This window comes from Cryptomeria japonica, chromosome 3 (genome assembly GCF_030272615.1).
Source record: "Cryptomeria japonica chromosome 3, Sugi_1.0, whole genome shotgun sequence".
Taxonomy (NCBI): domain Eukaryota; kingdom Viridiplantae; phylum Streptophyta; class Pinopsida; order Cupressales; family Cupressaceae; genus Cryptomeria; species Cryptomeria japonica.
This window is the reverse complement of record NC_081407.1, coordinates 166,959,868-166,984,689: the sequence shown is the minus strand read 5'-3', so window position 1 is coordinate 166,984,689 and position 24,822 is coordinate 166,959,868. Positions and strand designations below refer to the sequence as shown.

The 24,822-nt window shown below is 34.5% G+C and overlaps 1 protein-coding gene across 1 annotated transcript; it reads right to left on the bottom strand.

Moving 5' to 3' along the window:
* Positions 1 to 6,620: 6,620 nt before the first annotated feature.
* On the bottom strand, positions 6,621 to 9,017 carry LOC131048320 (uncharacterized). The gene is made up of 3 exons (XM_057982232.1): positions 8,580 to 9,017; positions 8,059 to 8,124; positions 6,621 to 7,156 (listed from the first exon to the last, which is right to left on the bottom strand). Exons 1-3 carry the CDS (start codon positions 8,662 to 8,664, stop codon positions 6,993 to 6,995), a joined length of 315 nt encoding a protein of 104 aa, XP_057838215.1. The 5' UTR covers positions 8,665 to 9,017; the 3' UTR covers positions 6,621 to 6,992.
* Positions 9,018 to 24,822: the final 15,805 nt, after the last annotated feature.

Here is a 24,822-nt window from a genome sequence, read left to right as displayed (position 1 = left end):
GTTGTTGTCTTAGTCCGTACACCCAGATCTCTACTCTCCCATATAATGCCATATTCCATACATATATAGGCTCCCCTTAACTGCTTCAACCACCATTGGTCGGTTATGAGGATTTGCTAAATTTTAAAACACAATAAGACTAATTCCTACCAAAATTCCCTAGCCGTTGCCTTTCAAATATTCAAATTTGTCAAGTATGCAACCATGACATTATTTGGTAAATTTCCTAAACTACTGACACTTAAGGTCATGGAATGACTTATTAAACTTTCCTAAACCTTTCTAGACTCTCTAAACCACAAACTCCTCTTACATCTTTATGTTGGTCCTAAGGTCCTTACCAGGACCTTTAGGACAATTTACAAACTTATTACATTTTTCATCATTAAAGGCCATAATGGGCCTCAATACATCATAGTTGATTGTTTTTTCATTCACATGACCTTCAAAGGTCTTTAATGGCTTCATTGAGTTCTTTGGTCTTCTAGGTGCTCCTGCACCAGATACATTAAAAAATCAACCAAGGATGTAAACTTGATATGAGATGTGTATTATGTTTACACTAGGATGTTATTTGGGTTTCTTAATATGCTTTCAAAAACTGAAGAAATCATTAATTCTTGAGGTAAACATTACTAAATTGATAGATAACTAAACGGTTGAACAATGTTACTAATATCCTTCTATAATTCATAGCTATAGGTAAATAATAATTTTAGCTAAAAATCTTATGTAAGTATGAAATTATAGCGAGTACATGAATATTTAACTTATATAACAATTGGATGTAGCAAATAACAACTATTATGGAGTTTTAGTGTTGTAAATTGCATCCCCTTACAATTTCAAACTCCTTTTTGGGCCCTTGCTTTAATGTACTCTCTCTTGTGTCATTTCAAGTTTATTTGGGTTCTATCCTATTTGAATTTTAAGCCACTTTATTCAACACTTGAATTTTGTTAATCCAAATTTAAATTCCAAATCCAATATTAGAGCCCTATTATCTCACTTCCTACAAAAGAAGGGCCTATTTTGTCAAGTCATTGTTCGTCAGTTGAAAGTGACCAACGTTTTTTTTGTCAAAATTTCAAGAGACTAATGTGTTGGCATTAACAATGCAAAATTTGGTCTCAAAATTTGGATATGACTATTGGAAGTCGATCGAAATGCAAACTACCCTGAAAACCATATATAAGACATCATTCATAATTTTTTTTTATAATATACATCTACATATAAGCTATCATTCAAATTCAAGAGCAAATATTTCATCATTCAAGAGAAAATCAAAGTACAAGGAGCATCAAGCTACATCAAGTTGTCTTCAAGTATGTTTTAATGATGGATTTTATTATGATTTATCATGTTATCACATCAACACTTGGAGGAATTATCTAAAGAGAATTGCATTATCAATCATAAGTATAATCATTTCATTTCAACACTTCAATTCAATATTTTCTTTAGATTAGCCTCTACCCTACCAAGAGTAAGCTCTCTTTTCTAATCATCATTGTTGTAGTGGAGGGTAATACCTACCCAATGTTTGACTTGGGAAAGCCCCTATATAGTGCAACACTTTTCCCCTCTTTTCTATGTGTAAGTGACATATCCAACAATAGAGAGTTATAGATCTAGAAAGTGTAGATAGAGATACACAGTTTCAAATTCAAAATAGGTGAAAAATGTTGTCACTATTCATCAATCAAAATTGTATGACACTTATCTACTAATATTTTCGGAGGATGATCTATAGATCATCCTGATCTAAATTTTACACATCTGGGCTGACGAAAAGACCCCTTGGATAGTGGTGCCTATCCATAGTGATTGGCACCTTCATTCCTGTCTATATCACATTTTTAGATCTGAGCTTATTTTCTAATTTACAGTTCTATACCCTCTTGTTTATGTTTTTTCTTGTCAAGATCCCTAGTTCTTGCATCATTTCTCACTCTAATCATATCCAATCATATCAAAATCAAAAAAATAAATAATCAATATAAGTGCCTAGCTCTCCCAAGGATCTGAAGTCAGGTCTAATTGGTTATTATCTTATGAGTTTTGACGTGAGTGGGTTTGATTCCTTGTTTGCATGTTTAGACTAGTGAACACCTATTCCCCTTCATTTCATTTTGGTGAACCCAACTCTTCCCACATTTGCATAACTTCTAATTTTTAGTTTCAAATTTGACTTTGCATGAAATTATTACGAAATTCATTACATACATTAGTTGAAAATTACTTTTAAATTAAATCATTGTTGATTAATATGGCATATTTTATTGAGTATCTTGTTTTTATCATAGTGCATTTTATGAATGGAGTTGTTATCTTCTTTTTCTAGTTCATTTATTGTATTGGGTATCTTCTTTAATTGTAGTGCATTTATTGTATTCATTATAATCTATCCAATTCATTTATAAGTAAATCTCAATATGAGATTCCTTTTTGAATAATTCTCTCTCAAGGTTGCATAGCATCAATCATGGATTTTTCTCTTCAAATGTGATAGGCGTTTTGGTTGTAGGTGATTTCTTGGAGTTGTGGGGTTAGCTATCAACTAGAACAAAGACAATAATTTTTCATAGTTCATGCTATTGAATTCCATAGCTTCTAGATTTTACTACATGAGTATATTTTTATCCATAAATTTTCTAGGTAGATGTGGTGTTTCCAGTTTTGTAGGATTGTTCAACCCAGCCAAATTTCAACACGATTTTGCTTGATATCAACATATGCTTCTTGATCTTGATGCTAAAGGAGTGACCTTTCTCACCAATGTAGGGGGTGTCACAAGAACACATCTAATCCTTTTAAGATATTTGATCTCCTTTAAAAGACACCTTTAAACCCTTATCCCCTTTGAGACACCTTATCCCTTCTCTCAAAGACCATACAAACTCTCTTCTCAAAACACCTTATCCTTTTTGTCAAAGACCATATAGAGCTCCTTCTCAATTCAAGAGTCTACAAGGTGATGTGTTCTTATAGCACCCTCTACATTGGTGAGAAAGGTCACTCCTTTAGCATTAGATCAAGGAGCATAGTGCCAATATCAAGCATGATCATATCTTGAAATTTGGCTTGGCTAAAAACTCCTCCAAAACCGATACCACATTTACCTAGAAAAAATGCAAATCCTAGCAAAAGAAAAAAACTATTTTAAGAAAAAATTCAAAGATACCATAGAAATCAACAACCACCCATCCAATCTCAATTGTGATGAGGGATAAAGTTTGAATTTCTCATGACAACCCTTGCAAACCAACCTTAAAAGTTGCTCCCTCTCCATCCCCTTATCTTTTGTTCCCTTCCTTGCCCTCTTTTTTATACTAATGCTTTTATTGTATGCAAAAATCCTATTTTCTTCTACCCTAAGCAAGCTAACTATCTTTTTAAGAAGACGGTGAAACAATTTAATGATATCTGGGACCTTAACTCCTTGGATTGGATTCGCTGGCATTGTTCCAAGAATTCTTTTAATTTAAATAAGAAGCTTAAAGGGTTTTTGGTTTTTTTCAAATCTTTAGTTCTCATGGAACTACTTATAGAGTTATGTACTCCCTTGCACTGAAATGTTTCCAAAAACTAGTTTTGGCTGAAAAAGTATTTGTTTTCTTGTTTTCCTTTGAAAATGATCTACCTTCAAATTCTTCCATCTATGAAATTAAACCTAAGGCTCAATAACAAATGGAAGTGCACATTTAAAGAAAGTAAGTGGAAGAGTTTAAGTGCTCAGGTTTGGAAATTTAAGGTTAAGGCTAATGCACAAATTTTGTTTCGGAAAGTTTTGCATCAGAAATTTCGTGTTGGGGACAAATTAAGACATCTGAAATTACAATCAGTTAAGTGCCCCTTTTGCCATAACAATTAAAACTTAATACATATCTTTTGGGATTGTTTTAGAGCAAAAAAGAAATGGAATATTATGTTCAATCATTTTCCAGCCCTTTTTAACCATATCTTAAGATGGAAAGAAGCGATTCTTAGTTTTGGTCTTCATAAGAATGTGATTGCAAATTCTATGAGGCAATGCATGTTGCTGCATATTTAGAAAAGTAAATGCCAAGCAATGTTTTCTAATCACATTTTGCATTAGGAAGTAGATAATTTAAGGTTTTACTTTGATATCATGTTTCAGTTCGTCTTTTTGTGTTCCCACCTGAAGAATGGTTATAAAGATGGTGAACATTTTAGTGGACACCTGGATCGAATCAAATATCAGTTTTTGCAACTTCAAGAAGAAATTTAGTGTGCCAACCAGCCCTACAAGTTCTTCAAATTTCAAGTTTAATTTGCTTCTCAAGGGTATATGTACAAAGTACTTTCAATTTCTATTTGGGCATCATCCTTGATGCATAGAGCTCTCAGTCTTGTTTAACATTTACTTGATGTAATGTTTCAGGTGGTTGTCACAGCTTGATCTCGTAGGGTTTATAATGTTTCAGTCAGTTGTTTCAGCTTGGTCTTGTATGATTGAACGGTTTTGTTCATTGTTTGTGAGCTAATTGATTCAGCTGTCTTGGTTAGTTTTAGTATTACTGTTTTTAGTTTATTATTTCCTTCTGTGCAGTTCGTTCTTTAGATTGCTTATTTTTTTCTTGTAATCGTTTTATTAATTTAATCAATACAAAAACGAGTTGTACATACCTTACTCCCTTTATTATTGAGATTGATGAGAAATTCTCATTGAAATTACTACTTTTAATAATATTAAAAAGCACTAGTACTTATAATGGAATTCAAAAATAAGAGATACCATCTTAGTGGATGGTCAATAAGAATATAAAAATGCTGCCAAAGAGATGAGGATGAATTTTAAAGGAATGGATTCCACATCTGCATGTTACTTGCCAATGACTGAAATGAGAAAAAAGTGATGGTTCCACTGACAGCAATTTATTCCTCTACTGCAAAAATCCCAAGACAAATGATTCCATATCATTGTCCCCCTAAAATCTGAGTCCCTTTGAAGAAAGGAATTTTCAAGGAAAATCAGTAACCCTAGGGCCTACAGCCTGCCATTATGTTTTTCCTACAATGTTTCCTCAATTCAGATAGAGGATTGCGAGTATAGTCTAATGTGGGACCCAATGGTTTCTTGATCAATGGAAAACAATAGAAGCACTGGACATTTCCTTCAAAGATCCTTCAATGGAGTTTTTTATAATCACTACTTTTATCAAACCATGTTCAACTGAGAATCTGAGACACTGATGAGCATCTGCAGGGATATTCTTTTTATAGACTATATTAAAATAGGATTTATTAGGTTCTTATTGCATGATCTCTATCAAGTAAAAATTCTGTAAATTTTCAAAAATTATTTATAATTTTCAATATTTATTTAGTTTGACGTGAAAATAAATAATTTGACATAAGTGAATTCAAACACTAAGAATCGTTATTATGATCTGTAGAAGACTTATACTTCTTGTTTTACAAATTCCTCAATTGTAATGTAGACTTTATGATCAACAAGGGTTCACACTGATGTTTTTTATGGAACCAGGGGTAAATTTGTGAATAGCATGCAATCTGAAAAAGCGGCTGTTTTTGAGTTCACATGAAGTGGATGGTGAAGATTCCGACAGCAGCTTGACATTTTACTCAATTCCTTGGTTAAAATTGGACTATTTTTACATATGAAATGGTTCAAGGTAAAATTTTGTTATTAAAAGCAGGGTGGCGTTATACAATTTCTTTGCATATTGCATGGATGGGTGATAGAAGATTGCTTGAGGTGTCTTTTCGAAATATGTGGGTTTTAAATTAGATTTTTTATTTTTATTTTTACGAAAATCATTGGATCACATAGTCTGGCATCTCTGTTCTTATCTTGAATAAACAGATTACAGAATGGCAAGCAAGCATACATCTAAAACAGCAGTCATTCTTCAACTAAACAGCCATGAACAGAGAGATCCCACTAAACAGCCATGAACAGAGAGATCCCATCTGTCAAAGTTGCTGGACTGATTGTATCAGGAAGATCCCATCTGTCAAAGTTACTGGACTGATTGTATCAGAAGATCCCATCTGTCAAAGTTACTGGACTGATCATACCTCTAAGGGTTTGAATCTTGATGGATTACATAATCAAAAACCACATCATCACCAATTATTCGCAACCAATAGAATTACTACTCTTAACAATTTGAATGACAACATTTAAAACTGCCATTGACTGTAACTGATATTTAAATAGTGTTCCTGTAACTGATATTTAAATAGTATCTTAAACAGTGTTTTGCCAGTAAATTGGTCCAAGTGTATCAGTGCAAGGCTATGCCCAGAGAAACAAGGCGGTGAATTAGTGGCAGCCTACCACTGCTTACGCCATGCACAGAGTTACAAGGCTCTCGTCTTCTGGGCTAAGAAAATAAGGGTTTACCCCACCAAAAGAGCAATATGGCCCAATGGTAAACCTTCTAAATCATGACAAATTATCATATTTGTAGAAGTTCAATATGCCATTAGACCATGTTTCATAAATCTAATAAATTTTTGGAGCCCATCATCATGGACAGTAGAGATTAGAGAGGTGTACAGAGTATTAATTCATCGTTACCAATTAGATTTGGAAAGAGAAAGGATTTAATTTACAGGCACCAAAATAATTTCATCCCAACTGGGAGAACCATCAAAATTTATTTCTATAAAGAACCATAGCATTACAGTCATATCCTTTTACCTTGGCTCTACTCTGCCAAGGCTTGGGTACACATTCATTCGTGTACTCTACTTTCTGAACGAGGCATATCAATCGGAAATTTTCCCAACTCTTTCCTAAAGCTGAGCAACAGACGTTCTTCCCAAACCCTCACCCATGATTGTGGTCCATCCTCTGCAAATTGTGAAGGGGTGAAATGTATCGAAAAATAACTGATTTATTATATCATAGTGGCTTAGTATTTATGTACAGAAATGACCAGGTCGCGCCACAAATTTTATAAAGGTTCGACCATGGACCATTGTGTTCAATTAATTCAAGTGCGCCTGCAGCTACCCCATGAAGAAAGTCGCCACAATGGCCGCCTCCTTTTGGGAGAATCCTGAGAAGTTTCTGTTTTCTTTAGCATTTCCCACATCACTTGAACATCCTCGTACCCACATGTCTGCACATCATTGTGAAGCTTCAGAAGCCCCCCTCCTGCACAATCATTTCTACCATCATCAATCCACATCCCCATAAACAAATGTGCTAAAAACAGAAAACCCATCTTCAGAATCAGATCAGACAAACAATGAAAGAGCAGGAAGAAGAATCTAAAAGAAAGTATATCAATGTCCACAAATAACCAAATATATCAAAGGGGTCATCACACAAAAAAATCTAGAAAACTGGGAAAACGTACAATTCACTAGCTGAAATGCTAAGTTTGAATCACACTGCCAGTTTGAAGAAAGAATAATTTCAAGATACAGTTCAAAATTTTACGAAAAGAATAGATTAACCAGAGGAAGTAGATAATCTGTGTATGGGGTTCAACCTTCATCTAACACCCAAAATATGTAAGGTAATGGTATAGCTGATGCAATTGGCAAGAGAGTTTTCTTTTAGAATATTTAGACCCTCTTAAAGCACTGCAGGCAATACTGATATTTGATTCAAAGGGTATTGGCCTATTTTATAGGCAGAAGGACATATCTATTGAATGGAAGACTTTTCATGAGATCAAAGATAATCTATAAGACAGCAGATCTTACTACTTTGCTTTGTGAAAAGCTGATCTTCTGATCTTCTACTGAATTGAACATCAAGTTTTAACAATCGTGAGCTTTTGGAAAAGAATGTGTTAAATTTTTAATCTTAAAGGTGAGAAGAAGAAATGCTTAGATAGATAGGCCTAGAGTCCTATAGATTTTTCATTTTTTGTTATTATGTTGATGAAAGCTGAGGTACAGGATCCTCATCTCTACCCTGAAAGCATTATAAGACAGTATTTTAGGTAACAGAACTGCAACAAGCCACAATTTAAACTATTGATCAAAGCTGAGCACCAGGGACCTCATATCCATTTTGAAAGCATTACAGCACAGCATTTCAGGTACCAGAACTAAGACAACTTTCACCCCTTATACTGATCAAAGCTGAGGAACAGGGACCGCATCTCCATCCTGAAACCATTACAACAAAGCATCACAAGTGCTGGAACTACGACTAATTGCCATTACACTCTCATGGACAGAGCCAAAGAGTCTACCCTATAATCTAGAAGAAAAAGGCCAGGCCACACATTTTTGCCGAGGTACTCAAACAACAGAGATAAGTTACACCCACCATCTTTGAACAGACAACAATAATTGCTTTGAATTTCAAAACAGACACAAAATCTCAAGTTCCCAACAAATGTTACTGGTAGAACTTCACCCTCAACATTTTCCCCCCTTTAACCTACACCAGAACAAAATACGAAGACCATAGATCCAGATCTACTACTCCATTAGAGCAAACCAAGAAACCACACAAACAAAAACCAGTGCCCATTTGGAAAATTTCCCAACTGGGCAGCTCAGGCTTACAACAAGCAGAAACAATTTCTTTCAGACGTGAAGGAAAACCAAAAACTAACCAGTTTTTCTTGTTCTGACACGAGTGGCAAGGCCAAGCAAAGCTTTCCGGACTGGAAAAAAGACCTTGTTCAAAACCCACTCCATTTTCAGCACAAAACCAGAGTACAGTGAAAATCCTCTGCAGCCCCGTAATACAGAGAGACCCAACTAAAATGCCCAGAGATTGAATGACTGTAAAAATTCATTAATGAGGTGGAGCGGTGCAATGCAGAGGATGGGCGTGGAGGAAAGTAACATCCTCGTGTCTAATCACACAGCACAAAACAGAATCATTACGTATATGGTATTAAAAACTTTTGCCCAATAAAATTAGGCACGCGTAGATTTAGACTTTGGGCTTCCTCATATCTTCTTCCTTCTACCGGTTGGAAATGTATCTTATCTTCCATCCATTTTACTGACACACACTCTTTAATTATGCGCCGCGGATCTAACCTGATAAATGGAAGAAAGATTGTCAAAGATCTTAATAACGTCCACAAGACCAAAGGGAATGGGGCCCATCACCCAATTAATTTTAAAAAATATATATCCAATGGAAGGTTCCCACCAGTATGTTTAGGTGTATAAGCCTTGATTGAGACAATATCATTTCTAATTTTTTTAAAGAATCAAATGTCTTAATGAGTTAAGTTGATTTTGATATATAATTAGTAGATTTCTAAATTAAATTGTGTGTAAACTTTTTTTACCAATGTTTTGGATTGCTGTTCTTTATACGTTTCATCTTATGATGGATCATGACAATGGCTTCATTTCTATATGTTTCATCATGACGATGGATCGTGCACTATGATCCATTCTATATGTTTCATTCTGATGATGGATCATGCAGTATGATCCATCTCTAAGTTTGATATGAAGTGTTGATGGAAAAAAATTGCACATAGTTTAATCCATAAATCTACTATATATCTTCATGGGCTCTCAAAACTGCATGACTTTTAATTGATTTTGATGTAGTTAATTTTAATGTACTAGCTTGACTATTCAATATCAGATGACCTTTGTAAAGTAGGTATAGGTTTTTCCTCCTTTTTTATCTACTTATCTTACATTTAAGTTGATGTGAGCTAGTTTTCATTAAGGTATCGATGTTTTTGTCTTTTATTTGATTTAAAATTCATTTTATGTAGTTTGTTTTCCTTTTTCATTTGTTTGCTTTCATTTCATTTATTTGTTTCATATTTGATCAATCAAAGATATTTTATGTTATTTATTAATAAATGTGTTTTTATGTTTTGTGATTATTTGATAGTCAAATTATAGCCACTATCTTTGAAAGAAAGGTTTATATTTAGGTGTAAACTATATTATATAGTGTTGAGGTTTTGATTTAGATGTTTTTAATTAAAGAGCATTCTTAGTCAATAAACAATCTTGTATCATCTAAATAGAACTTGTTTTCTTTTATTATGTTCTTCATTTTGCAATATAGCATCAAATTGTCATGTCCTCTTTCAAAATTATTTTAATTAGGTGATTATTTACCCAATTCCATTGTTTATTGGGCTAAGGTAACATAACAGGGAAATAACATTTTTAATATTTATTTTGTCCTCAAGGAATTTAATATTTCAAAATCATATTGGTATATTTAAATATAAAAAATAAAACGTATTTACACCTATAAATGGGATGTGGGATTCTTGGTGATATTCCCAAGGTGGATACAAGCTAAAATAGGAAATTCTATGTCAATTAGAAGAAATGTTTTCAAGTATGTTCAAACAAGCCATTTTGGGCAAACCGTTTGAGTGAGAAAATCAAAATATAATATTAAATTATTATTCTCTCTATTGTTGGTGTGGGATTCGCTAAGTCAAGTATGGTATAAGAAAACATATGAAAGTCATTTGAGGTTCATCAGTTTATTCCCTTCCAACACATTGTTTAAGTTTTGGCTTGATAGATCCCTTCTCAAATGAAAACCTAATGAGGGTCGAAGACTGTGGAAAAAAACCCATTAGTTTATTGGAGGCAATTGCACTCGAGATTTGTTATGGAGTTTAAAATTTATAGAAAAATTAAATTTGTGTGTTGTGTGTGTTTGCAAGTTTGTAGAGATAGTTGGGAGTGCCAGTTGTTGTTATCAGGAGTGTAATTTGTTCTACATTTTGGAGTGGATTTTGGTCTCTGTTGGTTTGATGTGTGTGTCCAATTGTGTTCTTGTAGATGGTCATTTTTTTTTTGTTATTTAGAATCATTTTGATCAACCCCAAGTACCAAAGAATTCTTCTTTCTAGTGGATGTAGATCATGTCATGTCTAGTTGTACTTTCAAGAGTATTTTTGGTAAAATAGCTTTCCAAAATTTGTTGTTGCTACTCTTGTTGGGTTCTTGCTATCATAATAGAATATTCCTCATGTAATAAGTCAATTTTTAAAATAAGTGACATTTTGGGCGCTATTATGCAAATTCCAATGCTTTCAAGTGCATAGTTCATTCTATAATTTGGCAAATCTTGTGGAAATCGTCGTCTTTCTTCCATTTGTTTCAAAAGGGGATTTTGAAGGATTAAATTTCTTAGATTTGTTATTTTTGGTTGTTTAAAAATAGAATGTTCAAAAAACCAATTTGGGACACTTTACATGTATTACTATTTGCACTTTCTATAATAGGTTTCTAAAAATCCTTGGATGCTCCAACCTTAACACGAAGGAGTAGTATTGTGGTTTTTTGTTGCACATGGTCACAAAGAACCATTCATGGTTTCTTATTTTTACTAAACCTTTGTAGTTATGTGGTAATGGCTTAATCATAAATGACCAATAACTTACCTATAACTTGTAGTTTGGATTGTTTTTACTAGGAGAAGATGCGGCAATACATAAATGACCTATAACTTACCATACAAGAGTATATTAGTATGTCAAGGTTATGCACCATTGAAGAGATGTATTAGTTTTCCCTAAAGGTTGATGAGAATCTCAATAAGAGGCACTAGAAGAATATTAAAGGGAAAGGAACAATAGATGGTATAGAGTGTTGGTAGTTGTTGTCATTGTTGATGACTAGGTGTTATCATTTATGTCAACCCTCAACTTATGTGTTGTCATTGATGGTATGATGATGATGATGGATGCATGTGTTGTGTTAAGGTGTTATCATGGATATATAGTGCAAATAGTTGATGGTTGAAGATTTTCTTTGTTGTGGATGTCTACCTTCTTGGTGTTTATGTCTACACGTAGTGTCTCATAATGATGCTTGTATAATAATGTTGATGTGTTAAAGAACATGGATGGTGTTAATGATCACATTTGGATGGAAGAGATGTTATCATGATGATATCATATTTAGATGAGGATTAGAAGCATTAAGTTGAGGATTAGAAGTATTGAGATGAGGATTAGAAGCATGGTGATGAAGTGGATATGTTGTTGATGATCTTATGTATAGTATAGGATGATAGATAATGTCCTTTGTTTCTCTTGAGTGAGCAATTGTTGTTACAAGGATGTTTTGGTCATTGCAAGTTAATGAAGTGTGTAAATGCAGGAAAGTGTGTTGAAGATTGTCTAGAAGAATGCTCTACATTCCTCAGTGTTTGTTGATATTATCTTGTAGTTTAAGATTTAATGTGTATGTTATGTGGACATTGCACTCCTATCTTTTTTAGGTTCTTGGTGTTGCAGAAGATGTGTTTGGTAATCGATGTATGTTGGTAGGTTGATGGTTTGTTGAGACTAGTCCCAAAAATGCTCTACATTTCTTTGCATTGATGTTTATTTTGATGAAGCCTGGGGACATGCTTATAATTTTTGTGTAGTGTCTCACTTTATATTTCGGGTGATGATGTATACTACAAGTATGATTGTTGATGTTTTGTTTCATGTTTGTGTTTCCTAACCTTTCAGGTATGAAGAGCTATGTATCAATATGGCTACACCAAATTGTTTTGACATGTGAGTGTGCAAGAAAGATATGGAACTATCATTGGATGTTTGAGGAATGTCTCTATGTGGTATGCATGATAGTTGTTGATCTTTTTGGTGCCACATATAATTGTTTTGTGTTGGTTTTCAAGGTGACTTGTAGTTGTCTGGTCAATGGGGCTTGCTCTTTTTCTTGCATTGTACCTTCAAGGGTTTTCACTAGCATTGAAGGTTTTTTTGAGTTGTATTTGGGTCCTAATATGTCTTATGGTGATTCGCAATGACTAAATTCATTTGGAAGTTATGTTTTTAGGCCAATTGATTAAGTGTTAAATGTTTTTTCTACATGTTACCATGTTGTTGATTTAGGTCCTCTCTATCTTCGGGATTGGACCACTTTCACTGCAATTATGTTTTAATGATCGACTTGTTGGGATCATTCTTTGTCCCCTATTTTGGCTAACCTAATTGGGTTTTTTAGATGATGAGGATATAAATAGAAGATCAAATTATTTTTAGATAGGTGTGGATTGAAAATGCTAAGTTTATGGTGAAATTTATAGTTGAATTGTTCAATGGTTGTTTGAGGCAGCATGTCAAAAACACCTACATTGTAAGGAGAGTGCTAGAGGTTGTAATGTTGAAGGCTTATTCATTGTAACTCATTAATCCATATATCCTTCTCAGAGATAGTGCATTTCCTCGACAGGTTCTTTGTATCCTACTATGAGGTAGTGAACTTTAGTTGCAAGTCCTTTCCAGGAGTAGTGAGCTTCCTTAAGCAGTGAGCCTTAAAAAAAATTGTAATATTATTCATATAGTGTGAGTTGACTCTCACTGTGGTTTTCCCTTTCTTGGGTTTTCCACATAAATATGGTATTCTCTTGTGCATGTGTTTTCATTTCTTTACTGTTCATTGTTGTTGATTAGATTAAGGATTTTTGGAATTTGAATTATTATATATAAATTTTTAAGTTTCGTTCAAGATCGATTCACCGTTACCTCTCAGTTTTGGGGTGTGTTCAATAATTGGTATCAAAGACAAGATTCTCTAAGGAAGATTAACCACTTGAGGAAATATCTGAGATGGCACAAGGTGGATCTTACAAAGCACCAAAGTTTGATGGAATTAACTACACCTTTTAGAAAGTCAAAATGGAATAATATTTATCCTCTTTAAGGTTTTGTATATGGAAATTAGTTAGAGATGGTTATGTTAGGTTGTATGAAAATAATTGCAAAGCAAAAAATGCAATCATGAGTGGATTAGCATATTTAGAGCTTGTGAAGGTGATACATTGTGGTACTACTAAAGAGACGTGGGATAAACTTAACATTTATGAATGAGATGATAAGGTAAAGAAAATCAAGTTGCAAAATTCCAAGTGTAAGTTTGAGAATTTGAGGATGCCTGAGGATGAATACATTGCTAGCTATATGCTCTAGGTTGATGAAGTAGTAACTGGCCAACGTCAGAGGTATTGATGCTAAATTGAAAGAAGATGAAGTTGTGAAAAAGCTACTTAGATATCTTCGTAAATATTAGATTCATAAGGTATCTACTATTGAGTAAAGTAAGAACTAGGGTAAATATTCAATGGATCAACTATATGGTGCTTTGAGTTTTTTTGAGATGAGAGAGTTTGGTAAAGTTTCTTATAAAAGAGAATTTTCTTTCAAGGTTAGTTAAAATGAAGAAGATGATGCTTCTAATCAATTGTATGGCTTTTATGAAGTTGAAGCAAATTTTGTAAGAAATTTGAAGAAAGGCATTGACAAATACAAAAGCAAGCTACCTTTCAAATTCTTTAATTGTAAAAGAATGTCATTAAATGCATCTAAATGTACCTTTAGAGAATTAATTGATAACAATAAAAGAGAAAAGTCTACGAAAAGTCTTTATTCCAAGGAAAATATTTGTTCTTCAAAAGATGAGGATTGGGGTGATTCAAATGATGAAACACTTTGCTTAGTCCTGAAAGTTGATGACAAAAAGAGTGATAAGAACATCAAGATGTATTATATGGATTCTAAACTAGCCTTCTTGAATAATGATTTAGAGGAAGAAGTATACATAAAGTAGGTTGATGGATTTTAGTTGTTAGAAGATCCAAACATGGTGTGTAGACTAAAAAAGGCATTGTATGGTCTCAAGCAAACCCCTAGGGTTTGGTATGCAAGGTTGGATAAGTACTTACTTCAAAAAGGCATTGAAAAAGGTACCACTAATAGCAATCTTAACATTAAGGTTGAGGATGAATTTTTTTTATAGTTATTGTATATGTTGATGACTTTATCTTTGGTGGAGATGATGGTGTGTATAAGAAACTTGTAGAAGAGATGCGTGAATAATTTGAGATGTCTATGATTGGTAAGTTTTCTTTCTCCCTTAGACTTCAAGTTTCTTAGCTAGATGATGGAATCTTTATATCTCAAGCTAAGTATGTTAAAGAGATGTTGAAGAAGTTTGGTATGAAGGATTCTAAATGAATGAGTACCCCCATGGCTACCAGTTGTCATTTGAGAAAGGTCGATGAGTCACCAAGAATTGATCAAACTCTTTATAGGTCTATGATTGGAGAATTGTTATGTTTGACTTCTTCTAGACCTGATATCATGCATGCAGTATGTATAGTTGCAAGATATCAAGCTAACCCTAAACAATCTCATGAGAAGCAAAAGGGTATTTGACTATGAAGGGCACTTAGGACTATGGTTTGTGGTATAAAAAGGATGGTGACTTCTCTTTAAAGGCCTATACTAATGTTTATTAGGATGTATGTGTCGATGATAAGAGAAGTAATAGTGGTAGTGTTGCAGTGCATATTTATTGGGAGATAGATTGGTCTCTTGGTTTAGTAAGAAGTAGGATTCAATATCTTTATCAACAATAGAGGTTGAGTATATTGCTAGAACATCTTGTTGCATCCAAGTTTTGTGGATTAAGCAGGCACTAAAAGATGCCAGAGTGGTATATGATGAACCTATTCCCATTATGTGTGATAATAAAAGTGTTATACACATTTCCAAAAATCTAGTAATAAGTTGTCATATTTAATCAAACCATATTTTTATTCCTTTTTATAAAAAAAAAAACATGTATGAGATACCAAATACAATATTATGTACATCAAGGGGAACTGCATGCTTAAAATACATCATTTTAAAAATGCTAATCAATAAAAAAATTCCTTTCTACTCATTATTTTACTCGACTTAATTCATATATTTTTGACGTTAATATTCTCCAACCCAAGCTTCTCAAAAAACTCCTCAAAAATTAAATTAGCTTCCGAACAAGAAGGTCAAAGAGTGCATCTTATTTTTCTTCTTGATCAAAATTTCATATGGAAGAGTTTAGAATGATTTATTTCATGTTCCCCTTTATGTATTCATTAGTTCGCCTTTTTTCTAAAGGGAGTTACTAGTAATCATTTTATAAATATTAAGAATACACTCCATTTATTTGCCATAAAGAGGAGGTTGAATGGCCTTCTTATACTTATTTTTCCATTTTTTAAGTGCACTTTTAGGTACATTTTTTAACATATTTCATTAATATGACCCTCAACATTTCATAGTTTTTAGAAAAAAATAATTAACACAAAAAATATTTTTACCTTGCCCTTTGCCTTTATGTTGTTACACACCTTGTTGTCCTTGTTTATTTGAAAATTAAGATGGACATTTTATTTTTCATATTTAAATTTTGAGAATGGAAAGATGTCTCATTCATGTCATTAGTTACTATAAGCAACAAGACCTCTTATATGGCTTTGAATATCAGTTATGCACTTCATCCAAATACATTTTCTTCTTACACATCCTTATTCAACTAAACATCCATCCTACAAACTTCTCTTACTTATTGTAATATTGTTATTCAACAAAGCCCCATTTATGATTTTAAGTAGCCTTTTAAATTTATTAGGTAGTAACTTTCTTAATGCTAAATACTGAGTATATATTTTAATCCAATTAAGAGAATGTTTGAGCAATATAAATTTAGCAAAAGAAATAAGTTTTTCTTTACTAATATTATGTAGATTAATATATACCTCTTATTGTGGCAATCAATGGTCAAATTTATGGGTGTCCACTCTTCTACATAAGATTGAATATCTATATGCTCTCCTTAGTAACTCTTTTTTTGGTTAGTGGATGTCTGTTTATGGTCACTCGGATAAGTCTCTATGTCTTCACTGCTTGCTGGTTGAGGCTCTGCCTCCCTTGACTTCTCCTGTATAAACTCTTCATTTTTGGTCTCTCTATTTTTAATATAAAGAAAAATATCTATATTTACTTCTACTTTAAGTAAAGGAATGATTGGAAGTCTTTAGGTTATTATGGGACTACAATTATCATGGGTGAAATCTTATACTCTTTTAGCTCAACATTTTCTATAGAGAATTCCCAAAATTTTCATTAGAGCCTTCATAATTCTTTGAAGCTTTATGATAGAGTAGGATATGTTTGCCACATCTTCCTCCAATTTGAGGAATACTTCCTCTCCACAAAGAAAAGTGGTATTACCTAAGTTAAATATCATGATTATTGCCTTTTTGCAATCTCTAAATGTAGTCTCTTATTATAAAAGTAACAATTATACTTACCCATTTGTATTAGTTGATCTACTTATAGATATAAACTTGCAAAATTGATCGTTATAAAAAAAATAACAAAACAAAAGAATAAACTACTCTAATATTATTTTTCTCTTTAATTATAAATTAATTAAGAAAATAAATGTAAGTACCCTAAATAAATGGTTTAAGTGTCAAAATGCAAATGGTTTAAGTGTCAAAATGCAAAGAGGAATTCAATAAATGTTAACAAGATTGCAAAACATTTAAAAATATACAAATAAATAGAATTTAATTTGGAGAAAACCAAAGGTTGGTAAAAAAACTCTAAGAGTAAGGTGTAAGCCACCTAAAGAAATTATATTCTCAAATTTACTTGCTTGAAGGATCTAAAAATAATTTTCAAAAATAAGAGTACTCAAATACATGCAAACTATCCTTACAACTTTCTTAATCACATTCCTATTTGCACTCAACTCCCAAAGCATTGTCTTCCAAAGAAAGACTACAATATGAAAACGTTTATTTAATACTTTATAACTTTTCAACATGTTTATTTATGAAAAGGATGTAATTATAATTTAAATTAAGGAATCCTTTAGAATCTAAAACACTAAGAATTTCACATATCTTAGCTACTTTTAATCTTATAGTTTTTTTCAATTACAAATAAAATCTTCCCACAAACTACTTCTTCAATCCAAATGAGATTAATTATTGTGAATGTTTTGTCTCTATCTCAAAGGTTCAATGGTGAATGATATTTTGTGCCAATATCAACCTCTTGAATGTATGGATCATCAAATGACATTTATTTCCATTTTCTCTATTAATTTATCATTTGATCTTGTTGTAGATGTTTTAATACAAAATTGAGTATTAAGAATGTCTATAAACTTGTGACTATTCAATATAGAACTAATTATTGATGGTGTTAGATAATTCAACTGACACAACTTAACTATTTAAGATTGTAGAATATCATTCATGAGACAAACAATCTAGAAAAGGTCCTATTGGTTTACCAATTCCATAATTCAACATATATTCTCCTGCCATACATTGTGTATAGTCCTCAATTAATATTGTTTATGAAAATCAATTTATTTCAACATATATGATCCACAATTATTATTTTTGGGTATGTGCAGGATCATGGTGTGCCAAAACAGGCCCTTAAGTGGCAATGAAATTTCAAAAAATCAGAGTTATGCAACTTAACATGAAAAATTGAATAAGTTATGAACATTATTTTTAAATATGTAAGAAGATAATCTATAGAAAATTGAACGAAGTTTCTAAGCTACTAGTTGTTTTTTGAAAAAAAAAATCCTATTTGATGAAAATTTCAAATTTCAATGCAATGGTACAAAAATTTCAGGAAAAAGATAAGAAGTAGGTGTATGTCTGACCACCCTAATCACAATCAAATCATAATATTTTTTTATAATATTTATAATATAAGTATTAGACTCATGTCCGGTTGTGACACATATTTTTTTATAATTTTTTATAAAGTAAATAATTATTTATGAATTTTTTACTACACCTTTTCAGAAATTCAGAAACTCCTATGTCTAACCACCTTAACTTGGTCAAAACCTTATTAAATTCTTTTTTTTTAAATTTTTCCCTATAGTAGATGAAGCATAGGATGTGACGCATGTTTCAGATTCAAAAAATGTTATGCGGTTTGAAAGTTATGAGTATTTTTCACCCTAATCACAATCAAATCATAATATTTTTTTATAATATTTATAATATAAGTATTAGACTCATGTCCGGTTGTGACACATATTTTTTTATAATTTTTTATAAAGTAAATAATTATTTATGAATTTTTTACTACACCTTTTCAGAAATTCAGAAACTCCTATGTCTAACCACCTTAACTTGGTCAAAACCTTATTAAATTCTTTTTTTTTTAATTTTTCCCTATAGTAGATGAAGCATGGGATGTGACGCATGTTTCAGATTCAAAAAATATAATGCGGTTTGAAAGTTATGAGTATTTTTCAATCAGTCTATCAATCGGGACTTTTGTCAGAATTCAATTAGAAAATAAATAATTATTATTTATTAAAGTCCAAATAAGACAAGCCTTATATTGTTGGAAAGCTGAGAATGTCCTTAAAAAACCCTTTTTGTTTTATCAATTTTGGCTATAAAAAAATTCGTTAGCCACTAGTGTAAAGTCTGGAAAATCAAGGAATATTGAAAAACACGTTTTTTTAGTTGACTTTCCAGGCTTGTCACTTCCAAGCCAAATCCCAAAGCAAACCCAAACCAAAATATGGAGGGCAAAATTTATGTTTTACAATCGGATATCCAATTTATGATTAAATCGGATATCTGATTTTTTTTTAAATAAAAAAATATATTTTAGTAAATTGGGCATAACTTTTGCGTTTTATATCAAAATTTTGATTTTTTACAGGTGATGGAAAGGTAATTAAGAGCTCTATTATATGGAATAGGTATATTTTCAATTATTTGTTTTAAAAAATAATTATAATTCATTTAAATTAATCCTTCATTTTTAAAACATAAAAAACTCATGACTTTTTCATATGATTTCCCTATTGCATGAATTTTCGTAACAATTATCTCAAAATAAACTAAATAAGTAATTAATCAATAATAGAAAATTTATGAATTTTATTGAGTTCGATAAATTTTGATAAACCATGTTATCTATGTTTGTTCCTTTCTCCACCTCTCTCTCCAAAACCTATCACTCCACCTATTTGTTTCTTCCTCCCTCTTTTTTGTCCATATTTATACATCTCTCTCTAGACCTATATCTCTAACTATCAATGAATACCTCATTAAATCTCTCAATATCTACAAGGTGCTTATATTTCTACCTCTTCATAATTTCCTCCTCTATGTCACTCTCTCTTCCTTAAGATCTAGACTAGTCTCTCTACATTTCCTTCTCATCTATAGCAACAAAATTCAGAGGGGACAAGGAGAGGCATAGGGAAGTATCAAAAAAAGGAGAGGGGGAGAGAGGTGAGAAGGAGAGATTAATTGGGGGGAAGAGAGAGTGTGAGAGAGAGATATATAGGTAATTAGGTGGAAGGCGAAGAGAGAGAGGGAGGGGGTGATTGGGGTGAAGAGATAATGAGAGGGAGAGTTTGAGATTATTAGGGGGTAGGAGGAGAGGGGGAGAGGGGAAAGTATCAACAAGGAGAGAAGAGAGATGGGGGTAGAGGTGAAGAGAGACATAGAGAGTAATTAGGGGGTGGGTAGAGGGGGAGAGGGAAGTATCTATAAACCCATAGGAGGAGAGAGGTGATCGAGGGTAATTGAGGAAAAGAAATATTGTGAGAGAGAAAATGGTGTCCTAAAGGGTCATATGGTGTCTTGTGAACCTTTAGGACACCATATGACACCTTAGAACACCATATGATTTTGTTATAAGTCTTATGGTGTCCTAAGGGGTCATATGGTGTTCTATGAGCCTTTAGGACACCATATGGTGTCATTAGGGGTCGTATGGTGTGTTAAGGGGTCGTATGGTATCCTATGACCCCTTAGGTATTGTTAGGGGTCATATTGTGTCTGAGCGGGTCATATGGTGTCGTTGGGGGTTGTATGGTGTGCTAAGGGATCATATTGTGTCCTAAGGGGTCACAAGACATCGTATGACCCCTTAGACACCATATGATCCATTAGGTTTTGTTAGGGCTCATACTATGTCCTAAGAGGTCATATGGTGTCCCATGACCCTTTAGGACACCATATGACCCCTTAGGACATCATATGGTGTCATTATGGGTCTTATGGTGTCCTAAGGGGTCATATGGTGTTCTATAACCCCTTAGGACACCATATGACACCTTAGGACATTATATGATCCCTTAGGATACCATACGATACCTTGGGACACCGTATGGTGTCGCAAGGAGTCGTATGGTGTCCTAAGGGGTCATATGGTGTCCTATGAACCCTTAGGAAACTATATGACCAATTAGATGTCATCAGGGGTCTTATTGTGTCCTAATGGGTCATATGGTGTCGTATGACCCCTTAGGACACCATATGCTTGGGAGACTATATGGTGCTATGGGTCGTATGGTGTCCTATGACACCTTAGGACACCATATGACCCCTTAGGATACCATTTGGTGTTGTTATGTGTCGTATGGTGTCTTATGACCCCTTAGGTGTCATTAGGGTTTATTTTATGTCCTAAGGGGTCGTATTGTGTCCTAAGGGGTCATACGGTGTCCTATGACCCCTTAGGACACTATATGACATCGTTAGGGGTCATATTATGTCCTAAGGGTTCATATTGTGTCTTATGACCCCTTAGGACACCACATGGTGTTGTTATGGGTCGTATGGTGTTCTAAGGGGTCATATGGTGTTCTATGACCCCTTAGGACACCATTTCAATGTTGTTATGGGTCATATGGTCTCCTAAGGGGTCATATGGTGTCCTATGACCCCTTAGGATGCCATATGGTTTCATTATGTGTCGTATGGTTTCCTAAGGGGTCATATAGTGTTCTATGACCCCTTAGGACACCATATGGTGTCATTAAGGGTCGTATGGTGTGCTAAGGGGTCATATGGTGTCCTATGACCCTTTATAACACCATATGACCCCTTAGGTATCGTTAGGCATCATTTTGTGTCGTTAGGGGTCATATGATGTCCTATGAACCCTTAGGACACAATATGACCCCTTAGGTGTTGTTAGGGGGTCATATTGTGTCCTAATAGGTCATATAGTGTCCTATGACCCCTTAGGACACCATATGGTATCGTTTGGGATTGTATGGTGTGCTAAGGGGTCATATTATGTCCTAAAGATTCCTAGGACATCATATAACCTCTCAGGACACCATATGACCTCTTAGATGTCGTTAGGGGTCATATTGTATCCTAAGGGGTCATATGGTGTCTCATGACACCATATGACCCCTTAGAAAACCATATCGTGTCGTTATGGGTCTTCTTGTGTTCTAAGGGGTCATATGATGTTCTAAGGGGTCATGTGGTTTTATATGACCCCTTAGGATGCCATATGACACCTTAGGACACCATATGGTGTCGTAAAGGGTCGTATGGTGTTCTAAGGGGTCATATGGTGTTCTATGGGGTCATATGGTTTTGTATGATCCCTTAGGACACTATATAATGTTGTTAGGGGTTATATTATGTCCTAAAGGGTCATATTGTGTCTTATGACCCCTTAGGACACCACATGGTGTCGTTATGGGTCATATGGTGTTCTAAGGGGTCATATGGTGTTCTATGACCCTCTAGGACATCATATTATGTTGTTATGGGTCGTATGGTCTCCTAAGGGGTCATACAATGTCCTATGACCCCTTAGGACACTGTATGACCCCTTAGGACACCATATGGTGTCATTATGCGTCGTATGGTGTCCTAAGGGGTCATATGGTGTTATATGACCCCTTAGGACACCATATGATCCCTTAGGACACCATATGGTGTCGTTAGGGGTCGTATGGAGTGCTAAGGGGTCATATGGTGTCCTATGACCCCTTAGCACACAATATGACCCCTTAGTACACCATACAGTGTCCTTAGGGGTCATATGGTGTTCTATGACCCCTTAGGACATAATATGACCCCTTAGGTGTTGTTAGGGATCATATTATGTCCTAACGGGTTATTTTATGTCCTACAACCCCTTAGGACACCATATGGTGTCATTAGGGGTTGTATGGTGTGCTAAGGGGTCATATTGTGTTCTAAAGGTTCCTAGGACATCATATAACCCCTTAGGACACCATATGACCCCTTAGGTATCGTTAGGGGTCGTATTGTGTCCTAAGGAGTCATATGGTGTCTCATGACACCATATGACCCCTTAGGACACCATATCGTGTGGTTATGGGTCTTCTTGTGTTCTAAGGGGTCATATGGTGTAATATGACCTGTTAGGATACCATATGACCCCTTAGGAAGCCATATGGTGTCGTAAAGGGTGGTATGGTATTGCAAGGGGTTGTATGGTGTCCTAAGGGGTCATATGGTGTCCTATGACCCCTTAGGACACTATATGACATTGTTAGGGGTCATATTATGTCCTAAGGGGTAATATTGTGTCTTATGACCCCTTAAGATACCACGTGGTGTTGTTATGGGTCGTATGGTGTTCTAAGGGGTCATATGGTGTTCTATTATCCTCTAAGACACCATATTATGTTGTTATGGGTTGTATAGTCCTCTAAGGGGTCATATGGTCTCCTTGACCTCTTAGGACACCATATAGTGTCAATATGCATCGTATGGTGTCCTAAGGGGTCATATGGTGTTCTATGACCCCTTAGGACACCATATGACTCCTTAGGACACCATATGGTGTCATTAGGGGTCATATGGTGTGCTAAGGGGTCAAATGGTGTCCTATGACCCCTTAAGACACCACATGGTGTCGTTATGGGTCGTATGGTTTTCTAAGGGGTCATATGGCAATATATGACCCTCTAAGGCACCATATTATGTTTTTATAGGTTGTATGGTCCTCTAAGGGGTCATATGGTGTCCTATGACCCCTTAGGACACCATATAGTGTCATTATGCATCGTATGGTGTCCTAGGGGATCATATGGTGTTCTATGACCCCTTAGGACACCATATGACTCCTTAGGACACCATATGTAGGGGTCATATGGTGTGCTAAGGGGTCAAACCCCTTAGCACACCATATGACCCCTTAGGTATCGTTAGGTGTCATTTTGTGTTGTTAGGGGTCATATGGTGTCCTATGATCCCTTATGACACAATATGACCCCTTAAGACACCATATAGTGTTGTTAAGGGTCATATAGTGTCCTATGACCCCTTACAACACAATATGACCCCTTAGGTGTTGTTAGGGGTCATATTGTGTCGTAACAGTTCATATGGTATCCTACGACCCCTTAGGACACCATATGGTTTCATTAGGGGTTGTATGGTGTGCTAAGGGGTCATATTGTGTCCTAAAGGTTCCTAGGACATCATATAACCCCTTAGGACACCATATGACCCCTAACGAAACCATATGGTGTCCTAAGGGGTCATAGGATACCATATGACCCCTTATGACACAATATGACCCCTAACAACACCTAAGGGGTCATATTGTGTCATAAGGGGTCATAGGACACTATATGACCCTTAACAACACTTTCCTAGGACATCATATAACCCCTTAGGACACCATATGACCCCTTAGGTATCATTAGGGGTCATATTGTGTCCTAAGGTGTCATATGGTGTCTCTTGACACCATATGACCCCTTAGGACACCATATCATGTTGTTATGGGTCTTCTTGTGTTATAAGGGTTCATATGGTGTTATATGACCCCTTAGGATATGATATGACCCCTCAGGTGTTGTTAGGGGTCATATTGTGTCCTAACGGGTTATATGGTGCCTGACGACCCCTTAAGACACCATATGGTGTCATTAGGGGTTGTATGGTGTGCTAAGGGGTCATATTGTGTCCTAAAGGTTCCTAGGACATCATATAACCCATTAGGACACCATATGACCCCTTGGGTATTGTTAGGGGTCATATTGTTTCCTAAAGGGTCATATGGTGTCTCATGACACCATATGACCCCTTAGGACACCATATCATGTCGTTATGGGTCTTCTTGTGTTCTAAGGGGTCATATGGTATTATATGACCCCTTAGGACACCATATGGTGTCGTAAAGGTTGATATGATGTCGTATGGTGTCCTAAGGGGTCATATGGTGTCCTATGACCCATTGGGACACTATATGACGTTGTTAGGGGTCA

Bases quoted from the DNA above. Each gene is read 5' to 3' on its own strand.
- LOC131048320 (XM_057982232.1), bottom strand. From the start codon at position 8,664: ATGGAGTGGGTTTTGAACAAGGTCTTTTTTCCAGTCCGGAAAGCTTTG. The intron at 8,125-8,579 runs GTTAGTTTTTGG...TAATGGTTTCAG, and splicing joins TGTCAGAACAAGAAAAACTG to GATGGAGATGCGGTCCCTGT. The intron at 7,157-8,058 runs GTACCTGAAATG...ATGATTGTGCAG, and splicing joins TGAAAGTTGTCTTAGTTCTG to GAGGGGGGCTTCTGAAGCTT.